This window comes from Topomyia yanbarensis, chromosome 2 (assembly GCF_030247195.1).
Source record: "Topomyia yanbarensis strain Yona2022 chromosome 2, ASM3024719v1, whole genome shotgun sequence".
Taxonomy (NCBI): domain Eukaryota; kingdom Metazoa; phylum Arthropoda; class Insecta; order Diptera; family Culicidae; genus Topomyia; species Topomyia yanbarensis.
The window spans coordinates 461442657-461460506 of NC_080671.1; the positions used below are offsets into that span (position 1 = coordinate 461442657).

The 17850-nt window shown below is 37.7% G+C and overlaps 1 protein-coding gene across 1 annotated transcript in view; it reads right to left on the bottom strand.

Moving 5' to 3' along the window:
- The window catches only part of LOC131686013 (mucin-2-like), a 67474-nt gene that overhangs the window by 15234 nt on the left and 34390 nt on the right, over window positions 1–17850 (bottom strand). The window contains exon 2 of the mRNA XM_058970113.1: window positions 2895–3171. Within this exon, the coding sequence (XP_058826096.1) occupies window positions 2895–3169 (275 nt within the window). The 5' untranslated portion in view covers window positions 3170–3171. The remainder of the gene's footprint in view (window positions 1–2894; window positions 3172–17850) is intronic.

Genomic DNA, 17850 nt, shown 5'->3' on the forward strand with positions numbered 1-17850 from the left:
AAGTATTCAACAAAGATATTCACAAAAGTAATTTCCACGGCTTTGTCGAAGACGTCTGATCATTTCATTGTCAAACAAACAATTGGAAATTCTCACTTACAGATTAATCACTGAAAATATGGCACCAAATGTCATTTGGATCTCGATATTTTTGAGTATTCTGAAGATACCAATGACGTTCTAACATGAAATCACTATTTGAATCACTTGTAAGTTTCCAAAATTGCCGAATTACTTCTAAAATACACGAGATTAGCCAATGTTATAATATTGACAGCTGTCCATTTTGGAAATAAATACGGAATATACTGAAGATGTCAGGATGAGATTTGAAAAGTTATATCAACCCCTTCATGCCCATGTTCTTTGTGGACAACAACATTTTTAAACAGCTACACCCCTTTTGATAGAGACACGATTTGCTCACAAAAACAAGTAAGGCTATTAAATACGACTATTGCCTTTCATTTGAGCATTACCAGTTACAAGGATCAGCTCTAGAACTGAAGTTATTGCGATTAGTCTGATTGAATTCCGATAGAGCAGTGCTGCCAGGGACAGTTTACGTTGACAAAGGAAAATGATTTTTTATATATCTTCGTTATGGTGCAATATTATTGAAAACTGATAAACCTTATCAATTTAGACTATCTTTGGCTTCGTTTTCCACGCAATTGGACTATTGTAAATATTCTAGTAGAATTGTATTGAGCATTAGAAGGTAACAATTGAGCAGCTTCTTTCACTGCAAGGGAAGCACCTATCTTTATGAAAAAATGCTTTTCGTGTTTCTTGATCCCAGTGTTTTCAAGGAAAAAAAATTTGAAACCCTACATGCACTAGAAAAAAGTTGGGCATGAAAGGGTTAAAGAATTAACTCATAAGGGTTTATACACAAACAACAAGCAATCTTGTTAAATGTATTAAAAATTTCACCTCGTCAGCGATTTCGGATTGTATCTCATTCTATTGGAAATACGTACCAGCTTACTGAGATCAAAAATGCCGTAAAAAGTTGTTGCAGTGTTTAGAAAATCAGTGCTGCTCCTAAATGAAATTCATTTTAAGCTTTAATCCAGGTATGCTAAAAATATAGTCTCAAAAATTGATTTTGCACAGCTATTACATGGCGGAAATGGAAGCCAAAAGTTACTCTCTAACTGTAGTTTTCAGTTCGATGTCAAATACTCGGAACATTCGAAGTATGTCACAATTGACAAGTTTGGCTTAGATCTTTCCAACGCAAGCATTAGTTATTTCATCTCGTGCCACCACTCGGTCCATGCGCCCGGTAAGGGTCCAATTTTGTTTGCATCGGCCTCCGCCGCAGTTCCCGATGGCTTCGCCTATCCTCACCCAGTCCAAAGTTTGACCAGATATTACCGAAATCGAACCACCCGGAGCTGGAAGATGCAGGCCTTTGCCACCGGTGCCATCCCGACATCTGAGGCAGTGGCTTCCGTATGACAACGGTGCTATAGTTTTTTATCGAGGGCGTAAGTTTTGCGTACATGTACATACCCCATCCAACGCTTCCCATGATCAACGCGATAGTAGGCAGTGCCGTCAGAGCCATCAGAATTATTTTCATCGGCGTCCAGGCTGAAACGGCTGCCATCATTCCGACCATGGCGTGATAAGTATCCGGTACAAGTGAACTGAAAGCATCGCCACTATCATGTTCATCCTTCGGTGGTTTCTGTTTGTTTTTCTTGTTTCCACCACCAGCCAGCACTGAACCGCCGGATTGCTGCCCTGCGCTTCCTAAATTTCCCGCAGAACCGGACAGGAAGGACGATATTGGAGCAGGTGGAAAAATCGGAGGAATCACCGGCAATCCAGCTAAGGGTTCCGCTGGCGCAGCAAATAGAGCCGCATCGTTTGCCACGGGACTAGCTGCGGCCACTACTGGATCAGACGCGGCCAGTGGAGCTGCCGGTGGCACCACTGGCGGTATTAACGGTATAAATGGGACACTGTTTTTAATTGCTTCATCGGCTACCTTGTTGGTGATGGTTATCTCAATCTCCGGACAAGCTTCCTTCCCATTGACCGTTATGCGAACGCCTGTACATTCTGGATTGAGGGGTGCGTCTTTCAGTGCGCCCTGATCGTCGTAGGGATCTTTTGGAGCGTCATCGTCATACGGTTGATCTTGCTGTTGCTGCTGCTGCCAACCGGGTGGTTCAATTTGCTGTACCTCATTCCAGTAAGATGGATCCGGTCGGTCCGGGTCAAGGTTTTCCGGTTCTGGCTTTTTTATCTTGTTTTTATTTTTATTCTTTTTACGCTTCTTTTTCACAACCTGCTTCGGTGGTTCAGTGTACACTTGATCAATAGGATCGTACTGATTTTGATTGATATTATTTTCTTCGTAAACGTCTCGTTCAGGCTCAGGAGAATACCCAATGTCTAAAGGGGACAATTCGATCTGATCGTTGCTTGCATCTGGATATACCGCCGGTTTGGCTACGATGATCACAGGTCCAGCCGTGGAAGTTGGAAAAGCATAAAGGCCACTGGTGGAACCAAAATTCGGTAACAGATGAGTGGGAGTTACGATCCCGTGTTGTCCATTATAATCCACATTGAAAACATCCTGTGTTTTATCTGACCACTTAGTGATGATCTTGTGAATAACCGGTTTCTTGCGGATGTTCATGAAGTGATATTGTGGGTGATTGGCTGTTTCCGGTGGATCCCAGTTATTGGGACTTGTTTGCCTTATGGGTGGCAACGAAACCGAACGCAACGTGTTCGGTTCTTCGGCAAGAGAAGGAAGCCTCTGATTGTAAGCACCAGAGGTGTCATGTTGAAAGTTCGCCAAATTTTTAATAAGAAAGTTTTGAATCAAGCTTTCACTAGACAGAGCATCGTTAGAATATTTAGTATACCTGCTATTGCCATCCTGTGCCGTAGATGGGGCTGGTGTCGTCGTGGATGTCGCCGGTGCCACAGTCGACTGGGATGATGGCGCTGCTGTCGAGGTCGTCGTTTGATGATCATCGTCTTTGGCTCCATTCAGCGGCAGAGCATTCGTAGTGACGATCAACTCCTCCGTCACCTCCAGCGGATTTCGGTTGGCACGGGAATAGATTGGTTCCATGTTTGGCATGGCCAGTGCTGGCCCCACCAAAAGACACAACAGCAAAATGGATTTGTGCTTCATCGCTGGAATGTTAATGGGAGAGAAAGAACAAATGAAACAAATGCGTATATGAGCTATAACGTTCATTATTTGATCAGCGAAACAATGGAAAAAAGCAACGGATACGGCACTATAATTGATGCGATGGATTTAGATGTGGACAACGAACTTCGGTTGGTAATGAGGCATTCAAGCTCTAATAGGCAGTCATCAGTTCTTCAATTTGGCTTTCCGTCTGTCTCTTCTTGGATCAGTGGCCGGCTCGTCGGTTTTCTCTTGGTTGATTGTAGACAAAAATTTATGCAATTTTTTCGTGCGTCATTTTAGCGATGAACTACACAAAATGGACAATTTTTAATGACGGGCAAGCCTTTGGTATCTTTTCTGAACTCGATGATTTAGCAATAACTGGTGGAAGGGATTATATACCTTTGAACTATTCTTCAGTGATCTCCGCATGTGTAAAAAAGAAAATAGAATTTATATCCTGGTAATAATTGAAAGGTGTATTTTCAACGGGTGTAACCGCCGTTTCCAATTTTTAGAGGAGAATCCATTGGATTATTTTGCAATTTTGCGTTGCCCTTTTCTTTACCAGGAATCGCCCAGCACCCAGTCCTCATAAACATCATCCTCGGGTTGCAGGCCCTAATTGTTAAGGTGGGCCCCTCTTGGCGTTGACAAATATTATTTTAAAAGTGCCATTTGGGTTTACCTTACCCCATTGAACCTTCGCTTCAATGGATTAATGTTCCTCACAAAGATTCTCGAAAGAAACTGAAGTGTGATTTCACACTTCGTGTTTGTTTACTGAGGAGCAGAGCAAAGCTCGCTCGGGTTATCCTTCACAGCGAGAGTGGTTGGTGCTTTTGGATTCTTTGTGAATATCCGAGAAAACGAATCACATCCAACTAAATCAACAAAACTGTTAACAAATACAAAAACATACAACTAAATGTGAACGGCAAAGAAAGGTGGAGTGCTTTACCAAAACATTACACTCTACGGTGAATGTGAAGAAAATAAGATATTTTTCCTCCTAGTGCTACGAGCTACATAAGAAATAAAACAGTGCATATTAATTTGCTTTCAAGCGTTTTATACAATAAAAAGCAATGGAAGCGCTCCAAAATTCTGTCGAGTGATCACTTTAATTCGAAATTCTAATTGATTTCAACGCATACCCATGTGTCTCTTGAAGTCTATCCCCTGCTCAGTAAAATTCTGCTGGTCAAAATACTACTAGAGGCGGTAACCCTACCTCTATTTGAGAGCTCAATTGGTCAAATGAGTCATCAAAAACTCTTGATATACCAAAAGAATACGAAATTAATCCAAAAATTTAATTTTAAAATTTAATATATTTGGTTTGCCGTTCATTGATACAAAATCTATAAAAAATCATAGTCAGATACGAGATGATACCGAAAGGGGTCATACTCCAATGACGTAGCTTTTTTCGGCGATTTTCGACTGCCAATTCCTCCTAGCAAAGAGGCCAGGGATGGAAAAAAATAAATACGTTTTTCAATTCATTGAAATACGGCGTTTTATCAACATCTTCATTATAACAGGAAATTGCGTACACAACAAGCCCCTTTCGGTGCCAATGATTCTAAGATGCATACGTTCAACTACATTGCTAAATTGTGTTTGATTGATTTCGAAGAGAAAATTTAACTCTGCCACCAAACTAAATCAGCTAGTTAGCTAGATTAACTGATGTAGCAAGTTAAATCCGCATACAAAATCTTTTCGTTTTGGAGGAGTGAGGGTGAGATTTTGAACATTGCTTCCTGAACGTAACGATTTTATTTTTATTTTTGAACTATTTTCTAGAAATCAGTTACAACATTCTTGTAAAATACACACCTAACAAATAAAAGAATAATCCATGTTTTTATAGGATTATGAATGTTTTCGAAACCAACATAGCGTAAAATCCAACCAAACCACTAATTTGAAATTTCTGTTTCTCATTTTTTTCCACATGGATTTTTTTTATTTTGTTATAATTTCATTGATCTATTTTTTCAAGTTGTGGATTGTATTTGTATTTCTACAATTGTAAGATTCTGCCCTTTTTAGCTTTTTGCATGCTTTTATTTTATCCATATTTTTATGTTCCTTACAAAAAAAATGTATACATGGTGTTCCTAAAACCATTATTAACAAAAAAATGACCATAAATTTGTCATACGGCATTCGAAAGATACAGTATCCAAGCATCTTCTCAGTGAATTTCAAAATGATCCATCGAGGGATTCGAGAGAAATTGCAATTTGAAGTTTTATGACACGTTTCATAAGGCTACCAGCAAACACCCACGGGTTTGGTCCTATCTCTACAAACAAAATTTTTTTGTCTACTTATTTAGTGCATGGCATTCGAAAGATATAGTAATCAAGTATATCCCCTGCAAGTTTGAAAATATTTCATTGGCGGAATCGAAATTTATAGCGGTTTGGATGTGGTATGCGGTCATAGATGGGTTTTCTACCAGACTTCAAGCGTGAATCCATGTTTGTCCATTGACTATTTAGATCGTTTATACGTGTCGCGGTTTTTAAAGGAAAACCTTACCATTTAATTACATAAATATAATGTACAAAAGGTGTTATTTATATGGTGCACTGAAAAAATATGAAAATAGGGTTGTCTACCAAACGTTAAATATAATGTGAAAACAAAAAAAAATGAATAAAAGTTGGAATGTTTATTTCAAAAAGCCATATCTCAATGGTTTGTTGACCGATTCTAATTATTTTTTTCATTATTGAACAGATAAACGTTTCATTGTTAATTTACATTAAGAAGAATATAAAACAGAGTCATCTACATCAATAAATAGGCGATATAGTTGATCTCAACTATATGTATTATCATTATTTAGTAAATATTTTTGGTTTGAAAATAGCTGCTTATCCATTTTTATATACTAGTTGATTGCAATTGCTGTATAAACATCTGAATGTCAAATTCTCATGATAAGTTCAATTCGACAATAAAACTGACAATAGTTAGAGATATGAGCGGATGAACTTGTACTAATAACATCCCCTTTGACCAGTTTTAACATCTGTCAACCCAACCAGTGATTGTACAAAATTTCCAACAAAAACCTATCATAACATAAATTGATCTTAATCAGCATATACCTTCATATTTTTTAAATTTATGGTTTTATTTTTCCATCATTTGTAGTTTGCGTTCGTTGCATTCAACTAATGTATAGGTCATCGCTTTCAATACAAAGATATTCACTAAATAGTGATAATACATATAATTGAGGATAATTATGCTGTCTATTGGTAGAGAACCCTATTTTCATATTTTTTCAGTGCACCATATTTATACACCACCTTTTGTACATTATATTTATGTAATTAAATGGTAAGGTTTTCCTTTAAAAACCGCGACACGTATAAACGATCTAAATAGTCAATGGACAAACATGGATTCACGCTTGAAGTCTGGTAGAAAACCCATCTATGACCGCATACCACATCCAAACCGTTATAAATTTCGATTCCGTCAATGAAATATTTTCAAACTTGCAGGAGATATACTTGATTACTATATCTTTCGAATGCCATGTACTAACTAAGTAGACAAAAAATATTTTGTTTGTAGAGATAGGACCGAACGCGTGTTTGCTGGTAGCCTTATGAAACGTGTCATAAAACTTCAAATTGTAATTCTCGATGGATCATTTTGAAATTCACTGAGAAGATGCTTGGATACTGTATCTTTCGAATGTCGTATGACAAATTTATGGTCATTTTTTGTTAATAACGGTTTTAGGAACACCGTGTATAGGATTCGCTCAAACTTTGAAAACTTTTTCCGAGGCCCGGAGGGCCAAGTTTCAAATACCAATCGACTCAGCTCGACAAATTGAGACAATGTCTGTATGTGTGTTTGTGTGTGTATGTATGTATGTACAAAATGTCATGTAATTATCCCAGCAATGGCTGAACCGATCTTAATGAAACTAGTTTCAAATGAAAGGCCTAACGTTGCCATTTGACACTATTATTTTAGTTTTTCGATATGTTGTTTACTTTTCGATATATGGGTGATTTTGTCAAAACAAAATGCGTTTTAAGCAAATAAATTTCAAACAAGCCCACCACGTCGCACAACCTAGAACGTTGTCGAAAGCTTATGAAAATACCTTTCTAACAAGCTATAGATTGTCAAAATCCGTTAACGAGCGGCGGAGATATTAAACATTTTGTATTTTTATTCCCCGCTTATCAATTTTCACTATCTAAAAATGAGACCGTTACATACAGAGTGATGATGTTTAATGGTGTTTTAGGGGCTAAACTGAACCGGTTTTGAATATCGAAGTATGGAAACGCATCTACGTGATTCAAGGAATTCGTTTCTTAAAACGTTTTGTGAATTACCTCAATAATATATAAATTATTTCTCAAAAATTAATATGCAAGTTTTCTTCAAAGACAAAATAATGTGTAAGTTGACCTCATAGTGATATTTTTTCTTGTTTATGTGTTTAATTTATCCCATGAATAAGGTGTTTCGTTCAACCGTAAGGTAGATGTTGGAGGGTATATTAATTCATAGATCACCAAGTAATCAACCTAGGAGTGAGATAAAAGATTTCTCATATAATTATAGTCGTAGCATCATCGAGAGCAACTGTATTTTTGAATCCCAAAATTCTAGCGAAAATTTGGCTTTTTTCGCAAGATTTAAGTTATACAGGTCATGGTGCAAAAAATACTTGTTACGCTATTTACAAAACGGGTGTAAAGAAATAAATATATCGCATAATATAGGGGAGAGTGAGGACACTTGATCCTTAGGGATAATTGATTCCCTGGCAATATCTTCTAATCTGTACGCATAAAGTTATCACAATATAAAAAGAAAATGAAGCATTTGGTCGTTTATGATGTTGAAAAAACAAATCTGATGTATTATGTTTGGTTTGAAAAAGTTGTGTAATATTTTAGAAAATATGTGTTCAAATCCATCTCGAAGATCTTTTCACTAATTTTTTGAATGGTTGTATGAGATCGTCGAATTAATTATTTATGAATATTTTCAAGTACGATTACTTTATAAGGGCTTTTGCCTAGAAAACACGTTTGTCGAATAAAAAGTTTCACTACACATGCAAAAAAAAGTAATTTCGTTCACCTCATACAACAGGTATCTTTGATCCCTGTAACACTGGGTATTCTTGATGTTTATGTTTATTACCTTCACCAACAGGCCCCTTGGCCCCAATGGTGGTTTCTTAAACTAATTACATTTTAAAATTGACAAAATTTTCACTTTTATCGCATTCCGCGTCCTGTTGAAGTCAAAGGCCGTCGCCACACTGTTAAAAATTCGTTGGAGTCCGGTAACGGCGCTCTGGCAACCATAGTTGGTTCTCCTGAACGAAACTCGCAGAAGGGAGTTATTACGTAGAGCTCGAACGCGGGCTTGAATATCCAGACGTCCGAGGATTGTAGGGCAATCCACTCTGGCAGAGAGTAAGTCCGAGACGAACAGGGCTCGTGAGCAGTCCCTCCGAATGCTGAGTGTATCGAGGTGTATTAGCTGGCAACGGTTTTCATAGCTCGGCAGCTGAAATCTGTTTCGCCATGGAAGATGCCGAAGGGCGAAGCGTATGAACCTGCGTTGGACAGCCTCGATTCTGTCAATCCCGTTCTGGTAGTACGGATTCCAAACAGCTGAAGAATATTCTAACGTTGAGCGGACCAACGCACAGTAAAGCGATTTAAGACAATATACGTACCTGAAGTTTTTCGCTATTCGGAAGATGAACCCAAGCTGTCGTGATGCCTTATCCACGATGTATGACGTATGTGGTTTGAATGTTAATGCCGAATCCATGATTACTCCGAGATCTTTGATGTGAGAGTGTCTTGGAATGCTCGAGCCGAAGAAATGGTAGTTAAACTTAGTCGGTTGGCGTTTCCGCGTGAAGGTAACAATTGAGCATTTGCTCGGGTTTAAAACCATTCTGTTTAGATCACACCACGTACTAAAGCTGTTCAGTTCCCTCTGAAGAAGCTCGGCATCGGTTTTATCCCGTATTTGTTGAAAAATTTTCATGTCGTCGGCGAAAGAAAGGCGGGGTCCTTGTAATGTGAAATTGACGTCATTAAAGTAGAGGAGGAATATTACTGGACCGAGATGGCTTCCTTGTGGTATGCCGGATGTAGCGAAGAATGGTGCAGATAGACAGTCCTTAATGCTGATTTGGAGTTGCCTTCCATCGAGGTAGGAACTAAACCAGCGCAGAAGTTGTCCATGAATGCCGAGTTTGTCCAGCTTCGCTATTGCGATATCATGGTTGATTTTGTCAAAGGCCGCAGATAGATTCATATAAATAGCATCGGTTTGCAATCCGTCAGCGAATCCATCCATTACATATGTTGTGAACGAGAGCAGGTTTGTTGTTGTCGATCGTTTAGGCATGAAACCGTGTTGGTCATCTGCAATGTAGTGTTTGCAGTGGAAGAAAATAGGATCTAACACAACCAGCTCGAACAGTTTTGATACAGCACTTAAACACGATATTCCCCGATAATTGTCAATGTTCGATTTGTTTCCTTTTTTATGAACTGGAAACATGTGCGCTGCTTTCCAGCAGGAAGGGAATGTACTAGTAGTGAGAGATAGCTCGAAGACTCGCCGAAGTGGTTCAAGAAGCCCGCTGATGCACTTTTTGACAAAAATCGAGGGAACAACATCTGGACCCGGGGAACAAGATGCTTTCAGTTTGGCATTTGCTGCAAGAATGGCAGCATTATCGACACAAATTCGGTTGATGGTTCTTCCTAGAGAAGGAGTTAAATTAGCGGCGGCGGCGACTTGTTGTGGTGGCAGCCGCTCGTTGGAAAAAACGCTTGAAAATTTGTCGGAGAACAGTTGGCAAATTTCCTTAGTGTCGGTGCCTAAAACTCCATTAAACGACATACAAGATGGCAAACCGGATTCTTTTCGCTGCTCGTTAACATACTTCCAGAACGACTTGGGCTTGGATTTCAGTTGACGCTCGACGTTTCGCTGATGTCTAAAAAATCTAAAAAAGGCACGTCTGCTTTGCTGTTTGTATTCGTGGTTGAGTTGAAAGTAGTGATTTCGTAATGCAAGTGTCTTATGCTTCGAGAATTTTTTAAATGCAGCTCGTTTGGCAGATTTTAAACGTCTAAGGACGGTTGATTGCCAGGGAGGGTGTTCATCGGTACTAATTGTTCGTTTTGGTACATGGCGGTCGATAAGGTAGTTAAGAATACTAGAAAACGTCATCGCTGCTTCGTTCGCGTCGTCATTGTTAATATTTTCGTCCCAGTTTATATCCAACAGCGTGCTAACGATGCTGTCGTAGTCAGCGTTTTTAAAATCGTAGACGATAGAGCTTGAGACGTCTTCAAAATTCACTCCTAGGTTACCAGCGAATACAAGATGTAGTGGGGGATGATGACGTACCTGCTTGACTAAAGGAGTCGGTGCAGTGCAGCAGTACGGAGCGCAGTCCCGGGCACTTACAAAGCAGAGGTCCAATGTACGTCCATTCTCGTTGGTGACATTATTAATTTGCCGAAGAGTTGCGCTGCTGTAGTTGTCCAAAATACAACTGGCATTGTTAATAAGCGCAGATTTTTCGATATCCAATCGTAGAAAACCATTACTTGCTTGGCACCACGTCAAGCCAGGTAAGTTGAAGTCGCCCAGTATAACGATATCATCAGACGGGGCGGCGATCGAGGCGATAAAAGAAACGGAGGAAAGATGTACATCGATCAGGCTGGAATCACGAATTCTGTCAGGTGGAAAATACACAGCACACAGGAACAGATTGCGATCGGCAAGTTTCACTGATATCCACACTTGCTCGGAGCTCGCCCATCGGTCATCGTTGATCACTCGGGCTTTTATACCACGGCGAACGGCGATAAGCACACCACCGCCTGATGGCTTGTGGCTGTTGAGGGCATTGCGGTCACAGCGGTACACATCGAATGTTGAACCAAAGACCTGGCGAGACAGAGTACGGTTGTCGAGCCACGTCTCGGTCAAGGCGATACAAGCAACCCGTGGTCGCGAGCAAATAGCTGTCCGTTGATGAATTTAAGCCACCAACATTCTGGTAGTAAACCTCGATGTTGTTGGAGGACGGATCAGGTACAGCAGAGAGCGAAGCCATGTTGCCGTGTAGGAAGATCCTTTCGTCAATCCCACGAACAGTATCGGAACGGTTCACGGTCGCCTGGTCGACTGTGGTGAGGGATTCGAGGCATCCCGAATCAACTGCGTCGCGCCCCAAAATACGACTATCGTCGTCGTCGAGAGAAATGGTTGCAATCTGATAACAAGATGTCGGAGCAAACGGCAAAAAACTGGAAGCGAAGAATACATCAGCGCTTGAAGTGTTCGGAACAGATGTATACTTGCCATTTGCGGCAGGTTGGAAGACCCTTTCACCCATCCCACACACAGGACCGGGACGACTGATGATCGCTGGCTGCAAGTGCTCGACTGTGGCGGGGGGATCGAGGGCTTCCATAGTGCCAACTGCGGTGCGTTGGAACCCGATGGCGGAATGCGGAGAGCAGGAACAAGGTGGTAGCAGCTTGCGGCGAGAGTCGTACGATGAGCTAGAAGCGTGAATCGGTTCAACCGTTGTATCGTTACAATTTTTATAATACTTGCCGAGAAAGGCGGCTTGGAAGACCCTTTCCCCACCCACACATACAGGACCGGGACGACTGATGAACGCTGGCGGCAAGGGCTCGACTGTAGCGGAGGGATCGAGGGCTTCCATAGTACCAACTGCGTTGCATCCCAGTATGCGATCGGCATCGATACTCCTTCACAAGGCGGTGTGGCTTGGTATAGTGGCATGGCCAATCGTTGCGGAGTCCTCTGCAGGACCATTGATGGGCCGGGTTGCATTAGAGAGGTACATGCTTCTTCTGGGGGCGATAATTAGTTCTCTCAAACACTTTGGAGATTTATAGAAATAAAAAACATCATTTTCATGATGTGCCTGGCACTTTTAATTGATCTAAAATGTTTGTTCCATGAACAAATGATGGCATAAGTTATTTAAGGTTGAAAAAGCCAGTTAAACGCCATTCATTTACCGCAAATACTTGTCTCGACTTCCTACTGTGGTTAAAGTTTGCCGTGCATCTAAAAAGGTACTCTTATTAATTAATTTGTCAAGATAGGTGGTTAGCTGAACTTTCGTATCTATAGGTCATAGTGTGCTTTGTTTTTTAGCCCTAGTAGGCGGGGGATCAAATTACCACACGTTTTTACAAAAACCTTGTTTTGGCATGATTTTCAAAATTGTTTTTATTACTGACATTTACACATTATTCATAGCTCTTACAATTCGAATTGACTACCAGATGGCGAATTTTGCAATTGAAATTTTCATTTCATTGAAAAGTTATGAGAAAAAAACAAAAGTGGGATCAAGCGTACCCACTCTCCCCTACCTGTAAGTATAAGGTCACGGCACTAAACAAAATTTGCCATTTCTCACACACCGCCCCTTTCTCACTCTCACTTACTCTCTCTCTTCTCTCTCTCTCTCTCTTTCTCTTTCTCTCTCTCTCTCTATTCTCTCTCTCTCTCTTTCTTTCGCTCTCTCCCTCTCCTCTCTCTCCCTCTCCTCTCTCTCCCTCTCTTCTCTCTCTCTGTCTCCCTTCCTTCGTGTTCGTGGTAACTGTCACGACTCACAACTGTCCTGCTGTTTCTCTATCCATTTCTAAGTTGTGTGATAAGATCTTCTGATAATCTGAAATATTTATTAATGTCCAATCACGTGTACGATGTAATTCTGTTTTTTGTCTGTAAATAGTTTTTTTTGCATTTTTGTGTAGAAGAAAACAAGCTTAATATTACATTCTACTTGTTAAATAAAATATTTGTCCTGAGAAAATTTGCAAAATGTTTGTATTGTGAGAAAAGTATAACTGTTTTCAAATGTTCACACCATCAAGATGAAAGGTGTATCTTTCCGAAATGTTGAACTATGGGTAGGCAGGCGACCAAAAATCGAAAACTACATCAACTAAAATTTAATTCAGTTCTATTCAGCGCTTCAACATACACTATAATTAAGGAAATTCATAGCTATCTAGAAAAATATTTAACTTAACTTAACTTAAATATGCCATGTGAAAAGTAAGAACATCTTTTTTGTGATGTATTATTGACAATATATATTCACTGTATTGGTATGAACTATTATGAAGAATAACGGATCAAAGTCTAAAAATATCCACGAATTAGCTCCGGGAAAGTAGGTCTCCCAAAGACTCCACTCTCGATGGGGGATCCAAGTACAATGTTTCTTCTAATTTATTGTTGCCCAATTTTGCTACTAAGGAATAAGGACTGCTAAGGACAATTCAATTGATGTTTCAATGTGACAACAATTAGTAGAGAAGCCTTGGATGTACTGTGTACGGAAACGTTTGATCTGACTACATTTTTGCCATACACATTACTGTGTAATAACAAATGAAGCCGAAGGTACTCTTTTCATGACCATTGTAATTAGAAACTTATTTATTCGCAGAAAATTAAGACTTGTAATGTCAAGTATGTCTATCCATCAAGAGTAGTATTGTGTCAAGTGACACTTTCATTGGCCGCTTGCGTTTCCAACAAATTAAATACTTATCCTGAAAATTAGAACCAATTCTTTTTCTAAGTATTAGTTTGTATAGCGCTCATTTATCCATATTTACTAAACGAAAATTCCAAACGAAATAATATACAAGCTATAAGGATGACTGGAAAGGGACTACATTATAATCAACTGTATGGCGCTTGTGCTATCGACATAGCATAGCTTCACATTATTTACGTCAATGAAAACATTGAAATGTCTACCTTTCCCATTCACAAATCGCATTCTCCGTCTGTCGCTCTCTGTTTAAAGGGTTTGAAAGCACATGTGGCCTTGTCTTACTTTACTATCCAACTGTGGTTTGTTCCAGGTTCCTTATGACTAATTAAGGTCCATTAATAAAGTAGAAACACCAGATAATCTTAAATGACGCAGCCAAGAAAAGAACAACGAAAACGAAAAAGTGAAAAAAAGAATGAAAACTTTAGAAAGTTCATTGCATACTAATTAACCATTTTTCAGATGCTGAAATTTTCAAAAACAATGCATAACTTTCTGATACAATAGTTCTCACAATCCGGCTTATTCATTTACTTCATTCAAAAACGATTTTTAATTTCATTCTAAATTGTAAATTTTTTCAATTTCTTCATTTCATAGATTTTATTCGTCTTGTTTATTTTATTTATTTCGAACACTTGACTAATTTTAAGTGTGTGATCTTTGCATTTTAATTATTTATTTCATTCTGCATTCTTTTTATTCATTTTTTTCATTTGGATTCATTTAATCTATTTTATTCGTTTCATTCTTTGGATTCACTCTGATCAGTTTATTTTTTTCGTACATTTTATTCATATCATTTATTTAACTTATTTTATTCATTGTTTTTCTTCTATGCATTCTTTTCGGTTTTTCCGGTTTATAAATATTTTCAGTCTCTTCATTTTAATAATTTGATCAATTTTTCAGATTTATTTATTTCGTCCAAATTATTTATTTGACACAATTTATTGTTTTCTATTGTTTTATAACTTTTTAACATCACTGCTTAGCTTTTTCATTTCAATCTATTCATTTTCTTTTTCTTTTAATTCATTTTATCAATTCTATTCGTTTTGTTTATTTGATTCGTTTGTTCTATTTATTCATTTTATTCAATTCATTTTTGTTAGTTTTATCCTTTTCAATCATTCCAATCATTTTATTCATTTTATCCATTTCATTCATTTAATTCATTGCATTCGCTGGATTCATTAAACTCATTCTATTCATTTGATTCATTTGTTTCAATTGGTTCATTTGATTCATTCGAATCATTTGATTCATTTTGTTCATTTCTTAAAATTTTATTCATAATCAGTCATTTATTCATTTCATAATCATGCATTCCACCTCTTTATTTCATTCAATTTGTTAGTTTGAGTCAATTTAATTTGTTCATTTAATTCTATAACTATTTTTAAATATTGCCTAATTTTTCATTTATTGAGCTAATCTAATATGATTTATGTATTTTATTAATATGATTTATATTATTCATTGTACTCATTTAATGAATTTAAAAACATTTTGTTCATTTTTATTTTTTTGCTTCATTTTTTCATTTTGTTCGTTTTATTGATTTTCTATATTTTATTCAGTTTATTCGAGGTTTTATTCGTGCAGGGATAGAAACTGCAAATTAATGAACGAGTTCTGCAAACTGATGAATGATCCAACAGTGGCATGTGTAAGAAATGTCTCATCTCACTGCTAGGTGGATTAAGTTGGTTTTTCTATTGCTAACACTATCACTTACTTTAATTTATAGTTTTTCCTCTGTTATTTAATTTTATTCGCAATTTTTCGAGAAAATTCTGCTTTCTTTTTTTTTCTTATTTTTTCATATTTTAATACCCTGCTTTTTTATTTGTTTCTTTTGTCATTCCATCTAATTTTTAGAATTTGGCTAATTAGGGTTAACGTGCCCTTATTCATCTCATTAGTCACGATGTCACACTATTTCGCTGAAAACTCGGCTTACAATTCTTGGATTGCGCTTAAATAGGAGCCAACATCTTTGCTTCGGTCATAAGAAGCAGATCAATAAAAAATCTGCCTTGAAAAAAGTGAAATACTCGCATTAGAGCGAAGCGAAAAGTCGAGTACAACGCACCCTAATTCATCCTACCATTTGAAATAATGCGTTGAATAGAGATAGCAGACACTGCTCTAACTGATGTGTTCAAATGGGTGGGATGAATAGGGGTGCTAAGATGAATTAGGGCGCAGTAACCCTACTACATTTATTCTTGTCATAGCCTTTTTCTATTTCCTTTTTACATTTCTTACAAAGGAAATGTATAGGATTCACTCAAACTTTGAAAACTTTTTCCAAGGCCCGGAGGGCCGAGTCTCATATACCAATCAATTCAGCTCGACAAATTGAGACAATGTCTGTAAGTGTGTGTATATGTGTATGTGTGTATGTGTGTATGTGTGTATGTATGTATGTACAAAATGTCATGTAATTATCTCAGCAATGGCTGAACCGATCTTAATGAAATTAGTTTCAAATCAAAGGCCTAAAGTTACCATTTGACACTATTATTTTTGTTTTTCGATATGTTGTTTACTTTCTGAGATATGAGTGATCTTGTCAACACAAGACTGGTTTTAAGCAAATAACTTTCGAACAAAGCAATCACATCGCGCGAACTAGAAAGAAGTAAAAAGCTTATGAAAATACCTTTCTAACAAGCTATAGATTGTCAAAATCCGTTTACGAGCGGCGGAGATATTAAACATTTTGTATTTTTATTCCTCCCTTACTAATAGGGATCTTTAGGGGTGTGCGGGTTAAGGCATATTCTGATGCAGATTAGTACCGTGAGTTAATATCTTAGTCCTTTTTCCATTCTTAGGCCCGAAACTATTGAAAAAAACATTTTTTAGGACAATAACACATCCAAACCCATGCGAGTTGCACGACTCAATAGGTTGCCTTATCAGATCTACCATAGTTTGCAGATGAAACTTGGGATGGCAGACTGCTAGCGGATTGCAAAAGTACCAGATCATGCTGTGTGGGGTGATGTCCCGGTTAACAATGAGGCGAACGAGGTAATTGCAGATACATCATTTAGTAGGACAACTGTCAGTTTGTTGGTTGAATTTAATTTGGTTTTTTTAAATTTAAAAATCAGAAAAGAATAATTAAGGTTTGAGAATGATATGAGTGTACTCGTAAGGACACCTGCTATCAATACATATGAAAAACTCAGGCATTTTTTTTCCAAATTAAAGATCCCTATTTTCACTAATTAAAAAGGAGACCTTTTCATAGAGAGTATTGCTTTACTGGTGTTTTAGAGGCAAAACTAAACCGATTTTAAATATCGGGGTATGAAAACACATCTACGTGATTCCAGGAATTCGATATTGAAAAAAAATTGTGAATTACCTCTATAATAAATGAACTATTTCTCAAAAATTAATATGTAAGTTTATTTCAAATACAAAATAATGTGTTCATAGTGAAATTTTTTCCTGATCCATTGGATTAGGCGTTGCATTCAATCGTGAGGTAAATGTTGATGGTATATTAATACATATATCATCAAGTAATTCACCTAGTAGTGAGATAAAAGATTTCTCATATAGTTATACTCGCGGCATCACCGAAAGCAACTGTATTTTTGAATCCCAAAACTTTAAATACAAGGTCACGGCACTAAACATCATTTTCCATTTCTCACACGCCACACGTAATTGTGGAGGTTTGAGAAGACAATACCATTTTTTCTGCCGTTACTCTGTAAATAGATTTTTGAATTTTAGTGTATGAAAAAAGCTTTTTATTACATCCTACTTGGTAAGTAAATTATTTTATAGTCCTGAAAAAATTTGCAAAATGTTTGTAATATGAGAAAACTATAACTATTTTCAAATGTTGACACCCTCAAGATGGAAGGTGTATCCCTCCGAAACGTCCCAGCAAACCAGCAATCGTATATAAAAGTTCACAACAAATTACAAATAATGACAGACTAAATCAAAATTACAAATAGTGCAAGCAAAA